This window comes from Schistocerca americana, chromosome 5 (assembly GCF_021461395.2).
Source record: "Schistocerca americana isolate TAMUIC-IGC-003095 chromosome 5, iqSchAmer2.1, whole genome shotgun sequence".
Lineage (NCBI taxonomy): Eukaryota > Metazoa > Arthropoda > Insecta > Orthoptera > Acrididae > Schistocerca > Schistocerca americana.
Window position 1 is genome coordinate 484,356,724 of NC_060123.1, and position 19,242 is coordinate 484,375,965.

The 19,242-nt window shown below is 37.4% G+C and overlaps 1 protein-coding gene across 1 annotated transcript in view; it reads right to left on the reverse strand.

Moving 5' to 3' along the window:
- The window catches only part of LOC124615929 (collagen alpha-2(IV) chain), a 270,357-nt gene that overhangs the window by 88,961 nt on the left and 162,154 nt on the right, over nt 1-19,242 (reverse strand). The window contains exons 11-13 of the mRNA XM_047144112.1: nt 10,860-11,046; nt 8,361-8,557; nt 4,818-5,024 (exon numbers count right to left, since the gene is read on the reverse strand). Coding sequence (XP_047000068.1) covers nt 4,818-5,024; nt 8,361-8,557; nt 10,860-11,046 — 591 coding nt within the window. The remainder of the gene's footprint in view (nt 1-4,817; nt 5,025-8,360; nt 8,558-10,859; nt 11,047-19,242) is intronic.

Consider the following 19,242-nt stretch of genomic DNA (forward strand, 5'->3'; position numbering starts at 1 on the left):
ATTGGAATGACACCTTATCCTCTCCCTTAAAACCCACATCCTTTCGTCTTTCCCTCTCCTTCCCTCTTTCCTGATGAAGCAACCGTTGGTTGCGAAAGCTTGAATTTTGTGTGTGTGTTTGTGTTTGTTTGTGTGTCTATCAACATGCCAATGCTTTCATTTGGTAAGTTACATCATCTTTGTTTTTAGATGTATTTGTAATTCATAAGACATCATGTACACAGAGAGGTCGGAAAATAAGTGATACTCCCTAAGGTGTGAAGAATGCTGTAATATTCCAGACAGTATCTGATAATATGTTGCCTTGGTAGATTAAAGTGCTAGGAAAGTGCCGAAAGAAGAACAGGGGTTAATCCCTCTACAACTCCTCAGTTACTTCCGCAGCCCACAATTACCATTTTTCATCAGAATGTAAAAATTTATGGGTGGCACTCACTGAATCAACATTTGTATGTCGACATCACTAATATATGCAGATCTGATTCTCACAATTAATCAGTGTAAATATTTTATGAACCTATTTGAACAGTCTGTCTGTAGTCACTCACATCACTTTTCTGGGTAAATGTATTAGAAAAAGTTCAGTGACTCAAACTGTCCACTATTTATGACTATCAGTTTTCTATTAAGTGGTGTTTTGTGGGGATTTACCATTTTTTATGACATGAGTGGCAACTTCACTATGGAAATATGTACTAAAGAAAATGTCACTGTTTAGAGTTAATTTATATAGTTTGTAAACCAGTTTATTTCAGCCATAAAAATAGCTAATAGAAGAAGCTGATCATCATCCTTATGGTCCACCCCGGTAGCTGAGTGGTCAGCGTGACAGACTGTCAATCCTGAGGGCCCGGGTTCGATTCCCGGCTGGGTCGGAGATTTTCTCCGCTCAGGGACTGGGTGTTGTGTTGTCCTAATCATCATCATTTCATCCCCATCGACATGCAGGTTGCCGAAATGGCGTCAAATCGAAAGACCTGCACCAGGTGAACGGTGTACCCGACGGGAGGCCCTAGCCACACGACATTTCCATTTATCATCATTATGAGTTTTGGAAATAATAAATGAGAAGTAATCTCAAGCTCAAATCAACAGTATAATATCCATATTAGGATACAAATCAAACCAGTTTCAGAGAACAAGACACCAGAACTTCAGCATTATCAAGGAGCAACATCAGTATGACCAAGTTAGTAACATTACAAACTCTAATTGTGTCATTGTATAATTGAGTCACATTAAGATTTAATTAGGTTTTTAAATTTGTGTGCTTTTTATCTGAGCTCTAGCTGTAACTGTTCCTGTTTTGGAACTAGCTGCCCATTTATCTTGAGTACTGGATTCTGGAGGACTGAGATCAAGCAGAAATGTATCAGAGCTTACCAAATCTCTTCATCTAAATTCATACATTATATTTATACAACAAACATCAATACACTTTGGAAAACTGATAAATAAACCATTTTTGACATCTCTGTTTGAAAATTTCAAGAAACAACACACAGTAATGAAAATCATGTAGTATCTGGAACCTAAATGAACTTCAAAGGCAAACTAGTGATCCAAATTCGTACCAAGTAACTGCACTTCAGCACCACATATGCAGTTAGAAAAAATATTATCAGTTCAGTGCTGAAGTTTATACTATCTTCTGAAAGTACTTCAGTTTTATGAATCAAGTCAGCACATTACTCACTAATCAACACATACACCAGCAAATAATTAGAATTAAAAAGACCCTTAAAATGCAGAGGACTTTGGGGAACTACTATAAAATGTATGACCAAATACGTACATCATGAAAACATTTTGACAGGAGGCATTAACGTCCAGACTGAAAGAAAAGGTCACTCAGATCTGCTTCCTGAGTATACGCTGCTCACAAATAGGTCAACAGATATGGAAAAAAGATTAATCAGATTATAGTACCCTTCAATCAAAAATTAATTTCAACCTGTATCTCAGGACATTTACTGAAAACAACTGGAGATCCCAAAATCATTACTTAGGAGAACTCAAATAAGCCAGAGGGCTATTTCCAAGAAGAATGAAAAATAAATTATGAATGCAAAAGTACAGAAATAACACAGCGATTCCAATAATAGGGTATTAATTAAAGTTAAGTCCAACAGGAACATAGCAATCCTTTTGGAAGTCTCTCAGGATACTGGTCTCTCTCTGAGCACATAAAAAATGTAAATAGTGGAATGACATCTATGGTGAGGCTGTAGAAGTAAAGGACTGGAATTACCAAGAACCCAACCAACAGTGGCATCAATTCACCAAAATTTGAAAACAAACTTGAAAGATCAGCACTTGCAAAATGCTCTCACTGTGATCAAAACTCACTGGCAAAAAATAAACAGGATTTCAAACGAAATAACACATTGAATTTCTATAGAACATTAAAGAAGAGTTCGCAAATTATTTGACTACCAATCTCTGCTTTAAAACTTCTGGTGTGGTGTTGGAAACAAGTAAGGGGAAAATATAAATTTTTAGCTACATATTTCAAAGACTTTCAAAATTTTGATCATCCAATGATAATCTTATAATTGAAAAGATAGAATGATATTAAAAATCAGGTATCTGTCAATATAAGCATCCATACAATAGTTTATTGGTTGGAGGGCTAAGCCTCGGGGTATGGGGTACTTTTAATATTTTGGATTTTGGAAGACAAATGGCAACTTATAAGTAGCCATTAAAAAGTTCCAGTGTTGACCTGTTAAAAACCTGCATAATACTAACTTTTAAATAATTTTCTTGAAATAAAAACATCAGACTGCGCTACATTTTTTTCCTCTCCCTGAGAGCTATTGAAGGGGGGAGGGGGGGGGGGAGGCTGCCTCCCCTTGCCCCCAGGTAGGGGCACAGGCGCCCTTGCTGCAGCAGAAAGTAGTATAATTGCCAGAACATGGAAAATACAATGCAGGAAATTCACCCAGAAATGTCATGCAATTCTTAGAAATATCTGCAATCACATAAGAAATCTCTGAAGATTACTCTGTCCACCCAAAAGAAACAGGGAAAACAAAGAGCTATAACTATAGAGTGATATCTGTATTAGAATTTTCTTATAAAATTGTCTCAGAAATATTACTCAAGTGACTGATCTTCTAACTGGAAAAATATCAGGAAAGATATGGAAACGGCTGACCTTGTGCAGAACAAATTATGAATATTAAAAATCATTCTAAAATCCTGTAACGGCAGACAGATGGTGATCACATTAGCTGGCTTTAAGAGTTAGAGATGTATGTCTTGATAGCGGTTCAGGCGCTCAGTCCGGAACCGCGTGACTGCTACGGTCGCAGGTTCGAATCTTGCCTCGGGCATGGATGTGTGTGATGTCCTTAGGTTAGTTAGGTTTAAGTAGTTCTAAGTTCTAGGGGACTGATGACCACAGATGGTAAGTCCCATAGTGCTCAGAGCCATTTTGTATGTCTTGAGATATTAGAAGGACACAAAGACACATGAACTTCAGAGAAGTAACCAACAAATGTTAATCAACACCACTCCTAAAGTTTGATTGTCAGGCAAAATATCTAAAAATTTTGGTATTAAATCAAGAGTGCAATAAGTAGACACTCTTTCTCTCGTATTGTTAATTAGCCTCTGCTTGCGTCTGTATGTGTGGATGGATATGTGTGTGTGCGAGTGTATACCTGTCCTTTTTTCCCCCTAAGGCAAGTCTTTCCGCTCCCGGGATTGGAATGACTCCTTACCCTCTCCCTTAAAACCCACATCCTTTCGTCTTTCCCTCTCCTTCCCTCTTTCCTGATGAGGCAACTGTTGGTTGCGAAAGCTAGAATTTTGTGTGTATGTTTGTGTTTGTTTGTGTGTCTATCGACCTGCCAGCGCTTTCGTTCGGTAAGTCACCTCATCTTTGTTTTTATATATAATTAGCATGTGAGGTAGATAAGTCTATAGAATCACTTGGAACAGGCACAATCAAAATTCAATGTTCCTTAATGTGAAGGTAAGATATTACAACACTGTACCTGAGGCAGAAGAATTATAAGGATCAGAAACTTTGATTACAAAAATGATGAAATTATTTTTTTCAGTACAGCCTGCACATGTGGACTCTGTGTGAAAACAGAATACCATGAGCTACATCAACATCCTAAGCACATATCCAACACTTTTAGGAAAAGCTGACTGAAATTGTATGATTCCAATTTCAGAATGACAATTCTAGGCAGAAAAAAATAATTCTCAATCTTACTCTCTAATAGCTAAGAGAAAATAACTGCTTGAAATTGAAACATATCTTCAAGAAATAGGCATTAGAGAGGACATTATATAGTATAAACTCAAAATTGTAACTGATAGTAACTAGTTTATGAAAAAACAAACCATCAGATACAATAACACTTGGATTGAAGAAAGCAGAAAAAATTCAGTCTCATTCAGGATACTACATAAATACAACTACAACATGTCACTTCCTGGAGTAAAAGGCAACATGTTTTTATCTTTATATGTTGAGGAGATATTCTTGTGATATGAAGTCATATGTTCACCACATTTTAAACAAATATCTATGAAATATGTATACAATTAAATTAGTAAAATTCTTTTTATGCTTAATTCTTTTTATGCTCAAGGGTGTAATACAACACCACAAAATAAATGCAAATGACATCAGTATTAACAACATTACCTACAATTATCCTCTGTTTTTTTTAGATCTGCAATACTGAAATATCATGTTAATCAGTTAGAGGTCCCTATAAGGGACAAAATTATGAAATAGTTAATAAAGTGACTGCAATGCTCACAATTTGTTCAGTATCTAAATTACAACTTACTTTGTCTCCTTTCGTGCCAGGCAAGCCAGGTATTCCTGTTCGTCCCTGTCTTCCAGGTGGACCTAAATTGCCTTTGGGACCTTCTCTGCCTTGATCTCCACGGTCACCAGGCAATCCTGGAGGACCTCTGACTAAACTCGATGGTAAAATAACTGAATCACCTTTCTGCCCTTGGATTCCTGGTTCTCCTGGTGTTCCTGCCAAACCCTAAGGAAAGTTCATAATAAGACATTTAATTTTCAAATAATTACTTTAAACACAGAATAAATAAAATTTAAATCACTTGTGCAAATGGGCAGTATCTCACCACACATTACTCACTGCAATCTTCTTTAATGTCTCAGGTGCCTATGACCTTTGTGAAAGGTATCTATATTCTGCTTTACACTTGTTGGGCACACGGTTGATTGAGAAATAAGATGGTGGCCCCACACAGAACGTCAATATCCCTTTCTCAAGGAACAATCCTAAACCTAACCCTGTACGCAAAATTTACTACTTATATTGTAAGTTCCCTACCCCTGACTGTTGAACTGTTATAATTCACAGATAATACATGTCAATATTCAACTACCATGTATCACCAAAATACCTACGGTTGCCTAGATCATGTTACTCCAAAATAAATGGCAGTTGGCTGATAAAAAATGGACAGACAATATCATATTGTAAAACACTAATAATGTTGTTTACTCATACACATGTGGAGTAGCTTTACAATTCGCAGAACTAATATAAGACTCATGAATGATATGGTATGCCCACATCAGACATCTGAGACCAAATGAAGAAACTGTCTCCATGGGTTCTTGACAGGGTGCAGATCCTTACGTAATGCCCAGTCTTCATCAGTTGCCAGTACAACTTCAATTAGATTATGGTGCAATTTTCTATCACAGTGATAACAAGACAGCATTACCCAAATGGGACAAAATACGTTGCCACTACATCAGAATCTGTATCAAAGCAATATCTTCAACACCAACAAAGTACACTATCAGAAATAGCAGAGATGCTCTTCACCAAATACCAATGAAATACAATAAATACAACAATAATAGAGATATAACAGAAATGCAATGAATAGAATGGGGAAACCACTAACTTCCACTTTACTTTTTGGAAACACCTACTTCTAAGATTCCAAGATACAGACAAGGCAGCACCTATTTGCACCTCATCTTCCTTATCACTAACTGTTTCACTCAATACATGGGTGATTTTTTTCTTTTTTTCCTATTTAAAATTTATAACAACAACATATGTATTAACTCAGTGGTATGCTCAGGTTAGTACTGTTGTTGTTGTGCTCTTCAGTTCTGTGACTGGTTTGATATAGCTCTCCATGCTACTCTATCCTGTGCAAGCTTCTTCATCCCAGTACCTACTGCAGTCTACATCCTTCTGAATCTGCTTAGTGTATTCATTTCTTGGTCTTCCTCTATGATTTTTACCCTCCACGCACCCTCCAGTACTAAATTGGTGATCCCTTGATGCCTCAGAACATACCCTACCAACCGATCCCTTTCTTTAGTCAAGTTGTGCCACAAACTCCTCTTCTCCCCAATTCTATTCAATACCTCCTCATTAGTTATGTGATCTACCCATCTAATCTTCAGCATTCTTCTATAGCACCACATTTCGAAAGCTTCTATTCTCTTCTTGTCTAAACATGTTTCACTTTCGTACATGGCTACACTCCATACAAATACTTTCAGAAACGACTTCCTGACACTTAAATCTATACTCGATGTTAACAAATTTCTCTTCTTCAGAAACGCTTTCCTTGCCATTGCCAGTCTACATTTTATATCCTCTCTACTTCGACCATCATCAGTTATTTTGCTCCTCAAACAGCAAAACTCCTTTACTACTTTAAGTGTCTCATTTCCTAATCTAATTCCCTCAGCATCACCCGACTTAATTCGACTACATTCCATTATCCTCGTTTTGCTTTTGTTGATGTTCATCTTATACCCTCCTTTCAAGACACTGTCCATTCCATTCAACTGCTCTTGCAAGTCCTTTGCTGTCTCTGACAGAATTAAAATGTCATCGGCAAACCTCGAAGTTTTTATTTCTTCTCCATGGATTTTAATACCTACTCCGAACTTTTCTTTTGTTTTCTTTATTGCTTGCTCAATATAAAGATTGAATAACATCGGGGATAGGCTACAACCCTGTCTCACTCCCTTCCCAACCACTGCTTCCCTATCATGTCCCTCGACTATTGTAACTGCTATCTGGATTCTGTACAAATTGTGAATAGCCTTTCACTCCCTGTAATTTACCCCTGCCACCTTCAAAATTTGAAAGAGAGTATTCCAGTCAACATTGTCAAAAGCTTTCTCTAAGTCTACAAATGCTAGAAACGTAGGTTTGCCTTTCCTTAACCTGGCTTCTAAGATAAGTGGTAGGGTTAGCATTGCCTCACATGTTCCAATATTTCTACGGAATTCAAACTGATCTTCCCCGAGGTTAGCTTCTACCAGTTTTTCCATTCGTCTGTAAAGAATTCGCGTTACTATTTTGCAGCTGTAACTTATTAAACTGATTGTTCAGAAATTTTCACATCTGTCAACACCTGCTTTCTTTGGGATTGGAATTATTATATTCTTCTTGAAGTCTGAGGGAATTTCCCCTGTCTCATGCATCTTGATCACCAGATGGTAGAGTTTTGTCAGGACTGGCTCTCCCAAGGCTGTCAGTAGTTCTAATGGAATGTTGTCTACTCCAGGGGCCTTGTTTCGACTTAGGTCTTTCAGTGCTCTGTCAAACTCTTCATGCAGTATCATATCTCCCATTTCATGTTCTTCTACATCCTCTCCCATTTCCATAATATTGTCCTCAAGAACATCGCCCCTGTATAGACCCTCTATATACTCCTTCCACCTTTCTGCTTTCCCTTCTTTGCTTAGAACTGGGTTTCCATCTGAGCTCTTGATATTCATACAAGTGGTTCTCTTTTCTTCAAAGGTCTTTTTAATTTTCCTGTAGGCAGTATCTATCTTAGCCCTAGTGAGATAAGCCTCTACATGTTAGTACCAAGACTCATTACTGATCCAAAACATTATCAGAAAACAGCACTTTCTTGATCTCCAGTCTATTATCTTCAATGTTGTGTCACCTGTAGGTTTATATGTGTGGAATGATTTTATTTATGACTGTGTGCAATTACTGAAGTTCTCAACTCTGTGACTTTCTCTCCTTCTCTTCACCACTCTGTCCTCTTTCATTTATTATTAAGATGACTATCAAGGTTTGTCTTGAAAACATACTTCTCTTGTGTAGTCACATCTGTATTTGAAAGGTTCAACTGACAATGAATGCTGTAGCACCATCTGATATTGCCAATGTTTTCCCCAATTGCTGTCTTGCATTGCTATTCTTTAGGCATCAGTCTTCACGGAGCTTCCTTTTGCTCCATGTGACTGAAAGGCAACCATTGTAGAAAAAAACAAACACTTCAAAGAAGGTTAGACGAACTGAAACTATTAGTAATATTTGCAATAAGAAAAAGATTAGCAGAAATTCTTTACTCACAGGTGGTCCTGTTGGCCCAGCAGTTCCACGCATTCCATCTTGTCCAGCCTCTCCAGGTGCACCTCTCTCTCCAGGTGGCCCTCTTGGTCCTGGCTGCCCAGGAATACCATCATTTCCACGGTCTCCCTTCTCACCTCGTGCTCCAGGTGTACAGTAATCACACCGACCACCTATCTCTCCTTTTTGCCCAGGTAAACCTAGACAAATATTTGTAAAATAATATTAGATACTGACTACTGTTACAATGATAATGGAAATTTTAGGATGAAAATAAGAAACAACAATCAAAAATGTGGAGATGCATGTATCCACCAGCAGATGCAGCAGATGTATGATGAGTGATCTTGATGCATATTCAAAAAGCAGAAGAATCAAACTAATTTTCTGCTTTAGCTCTTTTTCTAGTATTTGCACAAACAGTCTCGCTCTCTCTCTTTGTCTTTCTCTCTCTCTCTCTCTCTCTCTCTCTCTCTCTCTCTCTCTCTCTTTCTCTCTCCCTCTCTGTCTCTCTCTATGCCACCAGTAAGGAGACACTGCACTGCACTAAGCAGGATTTATACATACATATCAGTCCCATAGGGATTGTGAGGATAAGATTAGAACAATTACTGCATAAACAAAGGCATTCAAACAATCATTCTTCCCATGCTCCATAAGTGCATGGAACAGGAAGAAACCCTTATAACTGATCAATGGGATATACCCTCTGTCATGCACCTCACAATGGTTTGCAGAGTGTAGATGTAGATGTAAACAGGATTTCATCAATTCTATGTGACAATATACAGCTTCTTTCAACATTAGTAATGATGAAGGGTAACCTCTGTCCACTTGTTGCTTCAAATACTTCCTTATCAAAAGTTAATACTTATGTATCAAAAGTCACAAAACTGAAAATCTAGGGCACCATATAAATGCAAAAGATTTGCTGAAGACACCACTACAGTCAAGTGTAGATCACTGTTGTTGCTGGAGAGTATATGTGGTGCGTAGAGGACCTTTATCCTACATGAACTGCAAACAATGTGATCTTGGCTCTCATAAAAGAAAAGGCACCAATCCTGAAGACCAAAAGGTTTAAATTTCACAGAGTGTCTATACATTCCTATATGTCTGCAATGTTTGAGGCAAACTGAGCTGCTGGTTTTCTAGGGTAAAAGGTATCAACTAGTATGCCTCACTGATGGATCCTGATGCACAGTGGTTATTTCAATCATGGAACTGTTTTCAAAAGGAAAGTAGATAAAATTTTATAAAAAGTGTGATGTACCAGCTGATAACTTTTACCCGAGAAAAAATGGCAGTCCATTGTGCCTCAGATATGGTGGATGAAATTTAATCTCTTTGCTGAAGAGATTCTGGAACTCCACTATGTTGTCATCATTTACTGACATGGTGTGGCAACAACTGTGTGTGAGGTCTTGCCACCAAGATGCGGCAGTTAAAATAAACATTTCATGTTTCCACAGTATATTTAAGAACCATTTGACAGTAATTTCAATTTGCAGAAAAACATAAATTACAAATTATTGATGCCCTATGTAATATATTGATTCCAGGTTCTACGTCGCAAAATTTTGTACAGATCCTGGATGGTAATCATGAATAATCACTATGCTGTCCCATATAAAAATCAGGTTCACTTCTGGATTTCTTGCACCCTGCATCCCTTATATGGAGAGACAGTCACTTATGTATTTTACTGAGTTCAGTTTCAACACACTTACATGATACAAACAGCTTCAAAAAGATGATAATTTCATTGTTTAATCAGATACAGCTGTACTGAGATGGTGTCTCTCTCTTGAGTGCAGCAGCCAAATCAGAATGAACAAAAGTGAACATATAAAAGAAAAGTACATTACTTTCAATATTCTGTGATACTACTGTCACTTTTACATTCCCTTTTTTAGCACAACACTTTACACTGTATTTCATTCAATATTTATCAAATTATGAGAGAATGGCACATTGCTTGACTATGACAGTTTTATCTATTTTTCATCTGACAATTAACTTCAACAACAAAAATGCAGAAAATTTAACTTTACTATTTTTCTACAACAGAAGTTTACATTCGCCACAGCAATGTCTGATTAATCAAAGCTTGGGGGGGAGTGAAAAACACAACTATTCCGGTATGGTAATATATTTCTTCATTATTAAAAAGCGATTTCGTGTCTCTCAAAACATTCTTATGAAAATGTCATCAAAAATCTTTTAACTGTTGATTTTCTCAGTATTCTGATATTTAAGGGGAAGGACTGCTAAAAGTGAGAAACTAAAGTAGAAAGAGAGTATACACCTTACATCTTGGCTGTAATTATAACTAAATACCAATGTTTGAATAAAAATATAATGAGTCAGTAGGTGTACCTCTTAGTTTCATGTGGACATGGATATATGTGTAAATTTTCAATATCATTTGCTTGACTAATCACAGGCTTCTATTAGTTTTTCAATACAATGAAGTAGTCACTAGAAAGCATTCATACAGACCTGGACGTCCTGGGGTACCAGGCCTTCCATCTCTTCCTTTTTCTCCAGGAGGACCAGCAACACCTGGAGGACCTGGAATACCATCCCTTGAGTCTCCAGGGAAGCCTCTTGGACCAGCAATACCCCTTTCTCCTTTTTGTCCTTTCTCACCATCCCTTCCAGGTGCACCATCCATACCTTTTGGGCCCTAAGAAGAATATAACCTAAGTGTGAGTGAAAAGAATGCTAGGCTCAACTTTTTCACTGCCCATATATCAAGAGCTGTGTTCCTTCGAACCCTCCTCCCTTTCTATTCATCAATTTCTCATACAATTTGAACCAAATAGAAACAAATGATTTTAACAAAAGGTTATTACACCATACTCAAAGATTGTTGGGTGAGAGTAAATATTACATCCACGTGTTGTGAAATTTAGTAAAGATGATAAGAAATTTTCTATAACTGGACAGATAGAGAGAGAGGGGGGGGGAGGGCGGGGGGGGGGGGGAGAGGGAAGGAGGGATGATTTTGAAAGAGCTGTTGTCCCTGTGATTGATAAAAATTATATCTCTCATGGTTGTTCAGGATAAAGAGGTAATGGTATTAAATACCATCAGCATTTAAAGAAAAGTGTAATAGAGAAAGCAGTGTCATTTCTGTTGCCCCAAGTCAGTGCTGGGCTGTCATGGTTATTAAAAGATGGCTGCAGGGGTGGCCACATGCCTTCCTTGTCACCATCCTCTTACCACTCAACGATGGAATATGTGTACTCCAGCTGTCTGTGGGCAGTATTATTCATATGAAGATGAGCAGAGATTTTGAAATGTCTGCAAATTGTGTAACTGAGGCAGATCTTGTGTACAAGAAAGACTGCCAAGAAGAGCTCTGGAATGAACAGACAGAATATGGAAGAAGATCAATTGGACAATCACGAACACAATGGAATGAATGCCAAATTGTCCATTATGTTCATAATAACAATTTATTTTTATTTATTTATTTATTTTGATCCAACATCAACTGATTACAAAAAAAGTTTCCTTTGTTCCAGTCTTCTGGATAAGTCAGAGCCTTACTTACTGGAGTTACATATTATTGCATATTATGGCATTATTATCTAAATTTAGTTGAGAGAAAAATGTTACATATATGGACTATACATAAAACCAATTTGCTATTGGAATACATAGATTAAGGAATTTACAGTTTGCAACAAAGTATTCAGATCTGAGATTCAAATATTTACAGTTTGTGACACAGTCTAAGATCTGAGATTCATATATTTTTAGATATATGGACTTCCATCATATGAGTGTACTAAATCTAGAAACTCATCTATTGAATATACAGGATTGAGTAGGAGCCATAATTTTAATTTCTTTTTTAGTTTTGTAATGGTCAATTTGAAGATATTAGGATGGAAGCAACTGAGTTTTTTTATGCCTGCATAGTGAGGGCTTTTCTCATGAAGTGTTGTTCTATGAGAGATGTTGTGGGGTCTCTCTCTACCTCTAGTGTTGTGATCGTGTATTTCTTTATTAAGTGTTTTATTACTGTTTACTGCCATAATAATCATCTTAAATACATACAGGTTATGAACAGTTAGTATTTAAAATTTTTTAAAGAAATTTCTGTAGGACTCCTTGGCACATTTCTTTCCTATAATCCTAAGTGCCTTCTTTTGTAGGATAAGTACACATTTCATATTACCTTTACTGTTGGATTCCCATACCTAAACTCCCTTTGTGATTGTTTTGGTGCGACAGTTGACATAATGTTAACAAAACTCAGCAGATACTCCCAAATTCAAACTTACTTTAGGGTGTGACAGAAGTAACTATTATCTCCTCATGTCTGCAGCAAGAACAGGTATGATAAGTAAGGTATAAAAGGGAGAGAACAGTGAATAACTTAAGTACCACCAGCTTTAATATATATAAATGGAGGAAGCACTGAATAAATCTGACATTTGCCTATAAATTTAACAGCAACAAAAACTAATTACAACACTTAATGCTTTCAGTAGTGATTTATCTTTGGAAAAAATGAAGATTAGGTATGAAATACACGTGAAAAATACTGACAGAAAGCAACAGTGTCAAAACAAGATGAGCATCACAAATAATGTATTTCCAGATGTGAATAGCTGAAACTACAAAAATGCAATATCAAAATTAAGTCACTGAAGTGACACAATCTATTAGGAGCACATCAAAAGTGTTAGTACTGCTGACCATCATATGACCTGTTCCAGTACACTCAAAAATAAATTTTGATAAAAGGAAGCTTTTTCCCTCACCTATTTGCTAGAACTTTGCATTTATAAGGACTCAAACTGGTACTTGTAAGTCAAGAAACAGCACAACTTTATGCACAAATCTGAATGCCATTACATTAATATTTAAAAAAAGAATATTTTAAAAGGTAGTAGTGTTGAAAAACCCAAATCTTGAAAACTAGAGATATAAAAATTCACACAGAATCTTTAGTTATGACGTTAGGATGAAAATGTTACACTGAGTGCTCATAACTTGTGTAACTGTTAAATATTTTATAACTAGTATGTCGCATCTATTTCTAGTATAGGGAAAAAGAAGTTCAGTGTGGATCAATCAAATTATTAAGTGAGAAAGAAAACAGTGAAACTGAAGTTCAACAAAAGTATAGCAGCCAGGATGAAATTGATGTTGAAAATAGGTGGACTGATGTGCAGTGAACAAAATTTAGGCCTGGAAAAACACTTAACACAGAATGAAAGGTGCAACATCAACAACTCCAAGAAAAAAAATCTTAAAATAAGTTCTCTTCACTGTGAAACTAATGAGCCAAAGGAAAATAAATCTCAATCTGCTCAAATACAAAAACATTAGGGCAACCACTGTAATGAAGAAAGGCATAATATAAGAAAAGTATTGTTTTTATCAGACAGTCATGGCAGAAACCGTGTAAAAATGTTGAATGATGTATTACCAAGTAACTATAAGTGTACATCATTTGAGGACCATTACAAACTCACTGTAAGCAAAATTAGAATTTTTCAGGAGACACATTTAATTAATTAACAAGCAAGTTGAGAGGGAATTTTTTACAATTATCTAATTTCATACAGTTCTGAAGATGTTTTGAGATGGTCTTTGCATAAACATAAAATTTTTGATAGTTTGTCAACTGCTGGGAGTAGAAGAAGAGTTTTCTTTTTCGTAACTTGCTTTATGCTCAAACTAGATCCGTGATACTTGAATATTAAATGCTTGTTTTCTACATTAGAAGTTTTAAAATAATTTTTCTTTTCTCTCTCATACACAACCTCAGGAGATTCTTCATCCAAATAAATTCTCCTTAGGGTGTCATGATCTTCATACTCCTCACCATTTCAGAGAGTATGTCAATATTTCTTTAGAAATATGTTTGAAGTTTAGGAAAACCAGTCATCCCAAAACATCAGCACTTTCCAAATTTTGCTAGAATATTCCTGTGTTCACAGGGTGGTATGATCTCTTCTATCCTCTAATACTCCTTCTAGACTCTACTGCGTACATGATCTGGTGCCATGAAACTGTATGCTTATAGGAAGATAGTTGGTAAGTTCAGAGAACACTTTAGCGAGTTCATAAAATGTGCCAGCATACAGAGCATTATAGAATCTTGGCTCTGACTATACACAAGTCTGAAAAAAGCTCAAGCTTCAATCCTCTCTTAACCATATCTCTAATTCTCTCTTCCAAATAATGTAGGAGAAAATGTTGTAGTGCAGATGTAGTTACATTTGCACCTCTTCCAGCTTCTGTTTAAAACCAGGTATATTGAAAAATGTTATCACTACCTTGTTTTGGTCATCTATCACTATAGTCAGGTTAGAGAACCATATCCATCATATGTAAAAGACTTCTCCAGTCAAGAGCTTTGGCAGAGGTTGATTTGTTGCATGTCAAGACAACTTTTACAGTGAAACTTCCTGGCAGATTAAAACTGTGTGCCAGACCGAGACTCGAACTCGGGACCTTTGCCTTTCGTGGGCATGTGCTCTACCATCTGAGCTACCCAAGCATGACTCACGCCCCATCCTCACAGCTTTACTTCTGCCAGTACCTCATATCCTACCTTCCAAACTTTACAGAAGCTCTCCTGCGAACCAGGAGAGCTTCTGGTCCGCAGGAGAGCTTCTGTAAAGTTTGGAAGGTAGGATACGAGGTACTGGCAGAAGTAAAGCTGTGAGGACGGGGCGTGAGTCATGCTTGGGTAGCTCAGTTGGTAGAGCACATGCCCGCAAAAGGCAAAGGTCCCAAGTTCGAGTCTCGGTCCGGCACACAGTTTTAATCTGCCAGGAAGTTTCATATCAGCGCACACTCCACTGCAGAGTGAAAATCTCATTCTGGAAACATCCCCCAGGCTGTGGCTAAGCCTTGTCTGCGCATATCCTTTCTTTCAGGAGTGCTACTTCTGCTTGGTTCGCAGGAGAGCTTCTGTAAAGTTTGGAAGGTAGGAAATGAGGTACTGGCAGAAGTAAAGCTGTGAGGATGGAGCATGAGTTGTGGTTGGGTGGCTCAGTTGGTAGAGCACATGCCCATGAAAGGCAAAGGTCCTGAGTTCGAGTCTCAGTCTGGCAAACAGTTTTAATCTGCCAGGAAGTTTCATATCAGTGCACACTCTGCTGCAGAGTGAAAATCTCATTCTGGAAACACCCCCCAGGCTGTGGCTAAGCCATGTCTGCGCATATCCTTTCTTTCAGGAGTGCTAGTTCTGCATGGTTCGCAGGAGAGCTTCTGTAAAGTTTGGAAGGTAGGAGACAAGGTACTGGGAGAAGTAAAGCTGTGAGGACGGGCCATGAATTGTGCTTAGGTAGCTCAGTTGGTAGAGCACTTGGCCATGAAAGGCAAAGGTCCCGTGTTCGAGTCTCGGTCTGGCACACAGTATTAATTGGCCAGGAAGTTTCATATCAGCGCACACTTCGCTGCAGAGTGAAAATCTCATTCTGGGAACTTTTACAGTGTCTTCAGAGTATTTGTTCATGATGCTGTGGAACTTCTTTGCAGGGGCTTTATGCAAGTGTAGGTTAGTTTTACACACTTCCTGGTGATCTTCAGTTCCTGTGACCTTTGTTTTCAGTCTGAGCTCTTTGCATATTGAACAGGTGTCACTGTGAGGGGTACCAAAGCCAAGATGCAAATTCTTATAGAATACTGTCTTAAATTTTTACACAGAACAGCTTTTAGTGCCTACTTGTCTTTGTTCTTTGCATAAACTTTTCCTCATTACATTTACATGTAATGTTGGGGGCAAATAAGACTGACTCAGTTTTCCTCTGCTGTAATGGCATTTCTGCACTTATACTTCAAAATGTGCTTCAAAATATGTTCTTTCACTTGTTGGGTCACAACAATGTTGGCTTGAGTTGCTCTTGAGCCACATCTTCATTCCTGTATTGCAGTCCCTCATTCTTGATAGTGCTGAGCAATCAAGGCTAAGTTATCTCATAATACACCTGTTGCTTGATATCCATCTTCAAGTTTTATCTTATACTTGATAGACACTGATTAGTTTCAGTGGGATCTACAGCATATCCAGCTGGTGCTAAGATATCCACATGTGAAGGAGGCAATGCATCTTGCTTGCTCTTACGTACTGAAGAATATAATAGATCACTGAAATCTGATAAGTCAACATAAGAGAGTTTGCCTGTATGACAGTCTCTCCCTCCATGGTTGCTTGCCTCACTCCCTTGAGCCAGCCAGCAGTCAATATCAGGCACTGCATTTTGCTTTGAATATCGAGACAATTTTCCTATGGAGATGTTTGACTACTTTGTTTCTCTTCTCGTATAGCCACTATGTGCTTGATTCACAGTAATATTAACATTCATTATTGCCTTCCCTATATGCTATTTCACCCAAGTTTAGTCTTTTACACTTGACTGCAACAAAATTGGGTCAACTGGCAACTTGCTCACATAACAGCTGGTATCAAGAATATACAGATCATGCAAACTAAATAGACACCCAGAGCAGTGGCAACAGGAGCTCACATCAGCCACTGTGCTGTCAGCTTAGATGGTGCGCACATAATGTGCCCTGACATCTACCAACAAACAAACCAATTATTCCATGAGTGCCATAACATAGTCAGCAAGTACATGTTCTGACATCTTTCACATATTAAACAGATTACGAGAAAACCCAAGAACACCTCTAATGTCTTTGGCAAACTAAATAGTATAAAGCAAGTTTTGAAAATACCCCTACAAATGCATGAGGAAAGTTTTGTGAAAAATGGCTGTATTCTCTGACTGTTTTGTTGAAGCAGGCTGCATAGGCTTGTAGAGGAAGCTGAACAATGTGCATTAAGAACAAAAATATTCAAAAAAATGCATAAAGTGAGTTTTGCAAAAACAATCCTCATTCGTAAAGCCTAACACCATGTTCAGAGACATCATTCATAACATACTAAATAAATCACTCAGTTCAGGAAAAAATGACTATGTCATTATCCTAGCTGTAGCAAATGACATAAACGAGAGAAAAGATGAATTTGTGGGCCCACTGAATGAAACTATTTCAAAAACTATGGAGACTCAAGTAATAGTCTGCACAGTACATTTGAGATGAACAGTTATTTAATGAAAAGAGCTACAGTGACAAACCATATCACAATAATCAATGTAAACAGGTTTCTTCAACGAAAAGAATTTTCAGAAGATGGATTTCACATCACAAAGTTAGGAAAATCTAAGCTCTGTGCAAATTTATTGAAGGTGCTAACAAACAGTAGGTCCACTATCAAGTGTCTGACCCCTTCCCATCAACATATTCTATCTTCATGTACAATCGCAAACTAACTTCGTGTCCAGTCCCACACAAACCATTCTGTTTTCTTTCAAGTTGTCCCATAACACACTAAGTCTTCCTCCTTGTAATGACTGCTCTATACTATTTTTACACTTAAATGTCAGGTCCCTAACATAAGACTGACAAACTTGGTATTCTTTTGAGAGATAACAGAAGAATGATATGCTTAAATGAACATTGGCTAAAAGAAAATGACACAAAACTGTATATTCCACCAGGTTTTCATCTAATTACAAGTGAAGGTTCTGGGGGTTCCTCCATATACATAAGTAATGACTTAGAAATGAAATGTACAGATCTGGACATTAACAACTTATGTAATAAAAGTGTTTTTGAAGCAGCTGTTATGCTTCTGCCAACAGTAACTTGTAACTGTTTTCTGTATATCACTTGTGAAAAATGAAATGTACAACAAGCACCATGCTATAAACAAAACTTTGAAAGTAAATCTGAATGATGAGTTAACATCCAAACCAGAAATTTTTTTAAATACTTTTAATGACTATTTTAGTACAATAGCTGAAAACCTGATAACGAAGAATTGCCGTGGAGCCCGTACTCAACACCTAACACATGTCAAAACCATAATAGCATCAATGTTTCTTCACAAAGCCTCAAACACTGAAGTGTTCCAAGTTATAAAAAAGACTAAAAAGTAAATACTTCAGTGGCAGTGACAGCATACCAGATTTTATGGTACAGAATTGTTAGGAATACGTTGTAGCACCATTAACTGTTATAATTAATGCTGCCTTTAGTAATGTACTTTCCCATGACCACCTAAACGTTGTTAAAGTTTCACCACTCCACAAAAAGGTGCCAGAAAATGATGTACCTAATTACAGGCCAATAGTACAACTCAGCACATTTTCAAAAATATAAATTGTTTTACACCAGATTAGAAAGTTTTATTACCAGATTCTCTTTAATATCAAAGCACCAGTATGGATTTAGAGATGCTAAAACAACAACCACAGCAGTGCATGAATATCTCAACACAACTTTACAAACATTAGATAGTAAAGAAGTTACTACTGGTGTTTTTTTAGATTTGTCTATAGCTTTTGACATTATTGTTCACACTATACTCCTTAGAAAGTTAGCTAATAAAGGTTTGAGAGGTACTGCAAACCAATAGTTAGAATCGTATCTATCAAACAGAGTGCAAAAAGTTGAAATGAAATTTTAAAAAAGGAATATTAATGTTCATCAGTGTACTGTACATGCCTCTGAGAAAATGGCTGTTGGACATGGTGTACCACAAGGCTCAATCCTGGGACCCATACAGTTTCTTTTATAAAATGGTTCAAATGGCTCTGAGCACTATGGGACTTAACATCTATGGTCATCAGTCCCCTAGAACTTAGAACTACTTAAACCTAACTAACCTAAGGACAGCACACAACACCCAGCCATCACGAGGCAGAGAAAATCCCTGACCCCGCCGGGAATCGAACCCGGGAACCCGGGCGTGGGAAGCGAGAACGCTACCGCACGACCACGAGAGGCGGGCAGTTTCTTTTATACACTAATGACATAAACACAAAGTTTCCTTCACGGC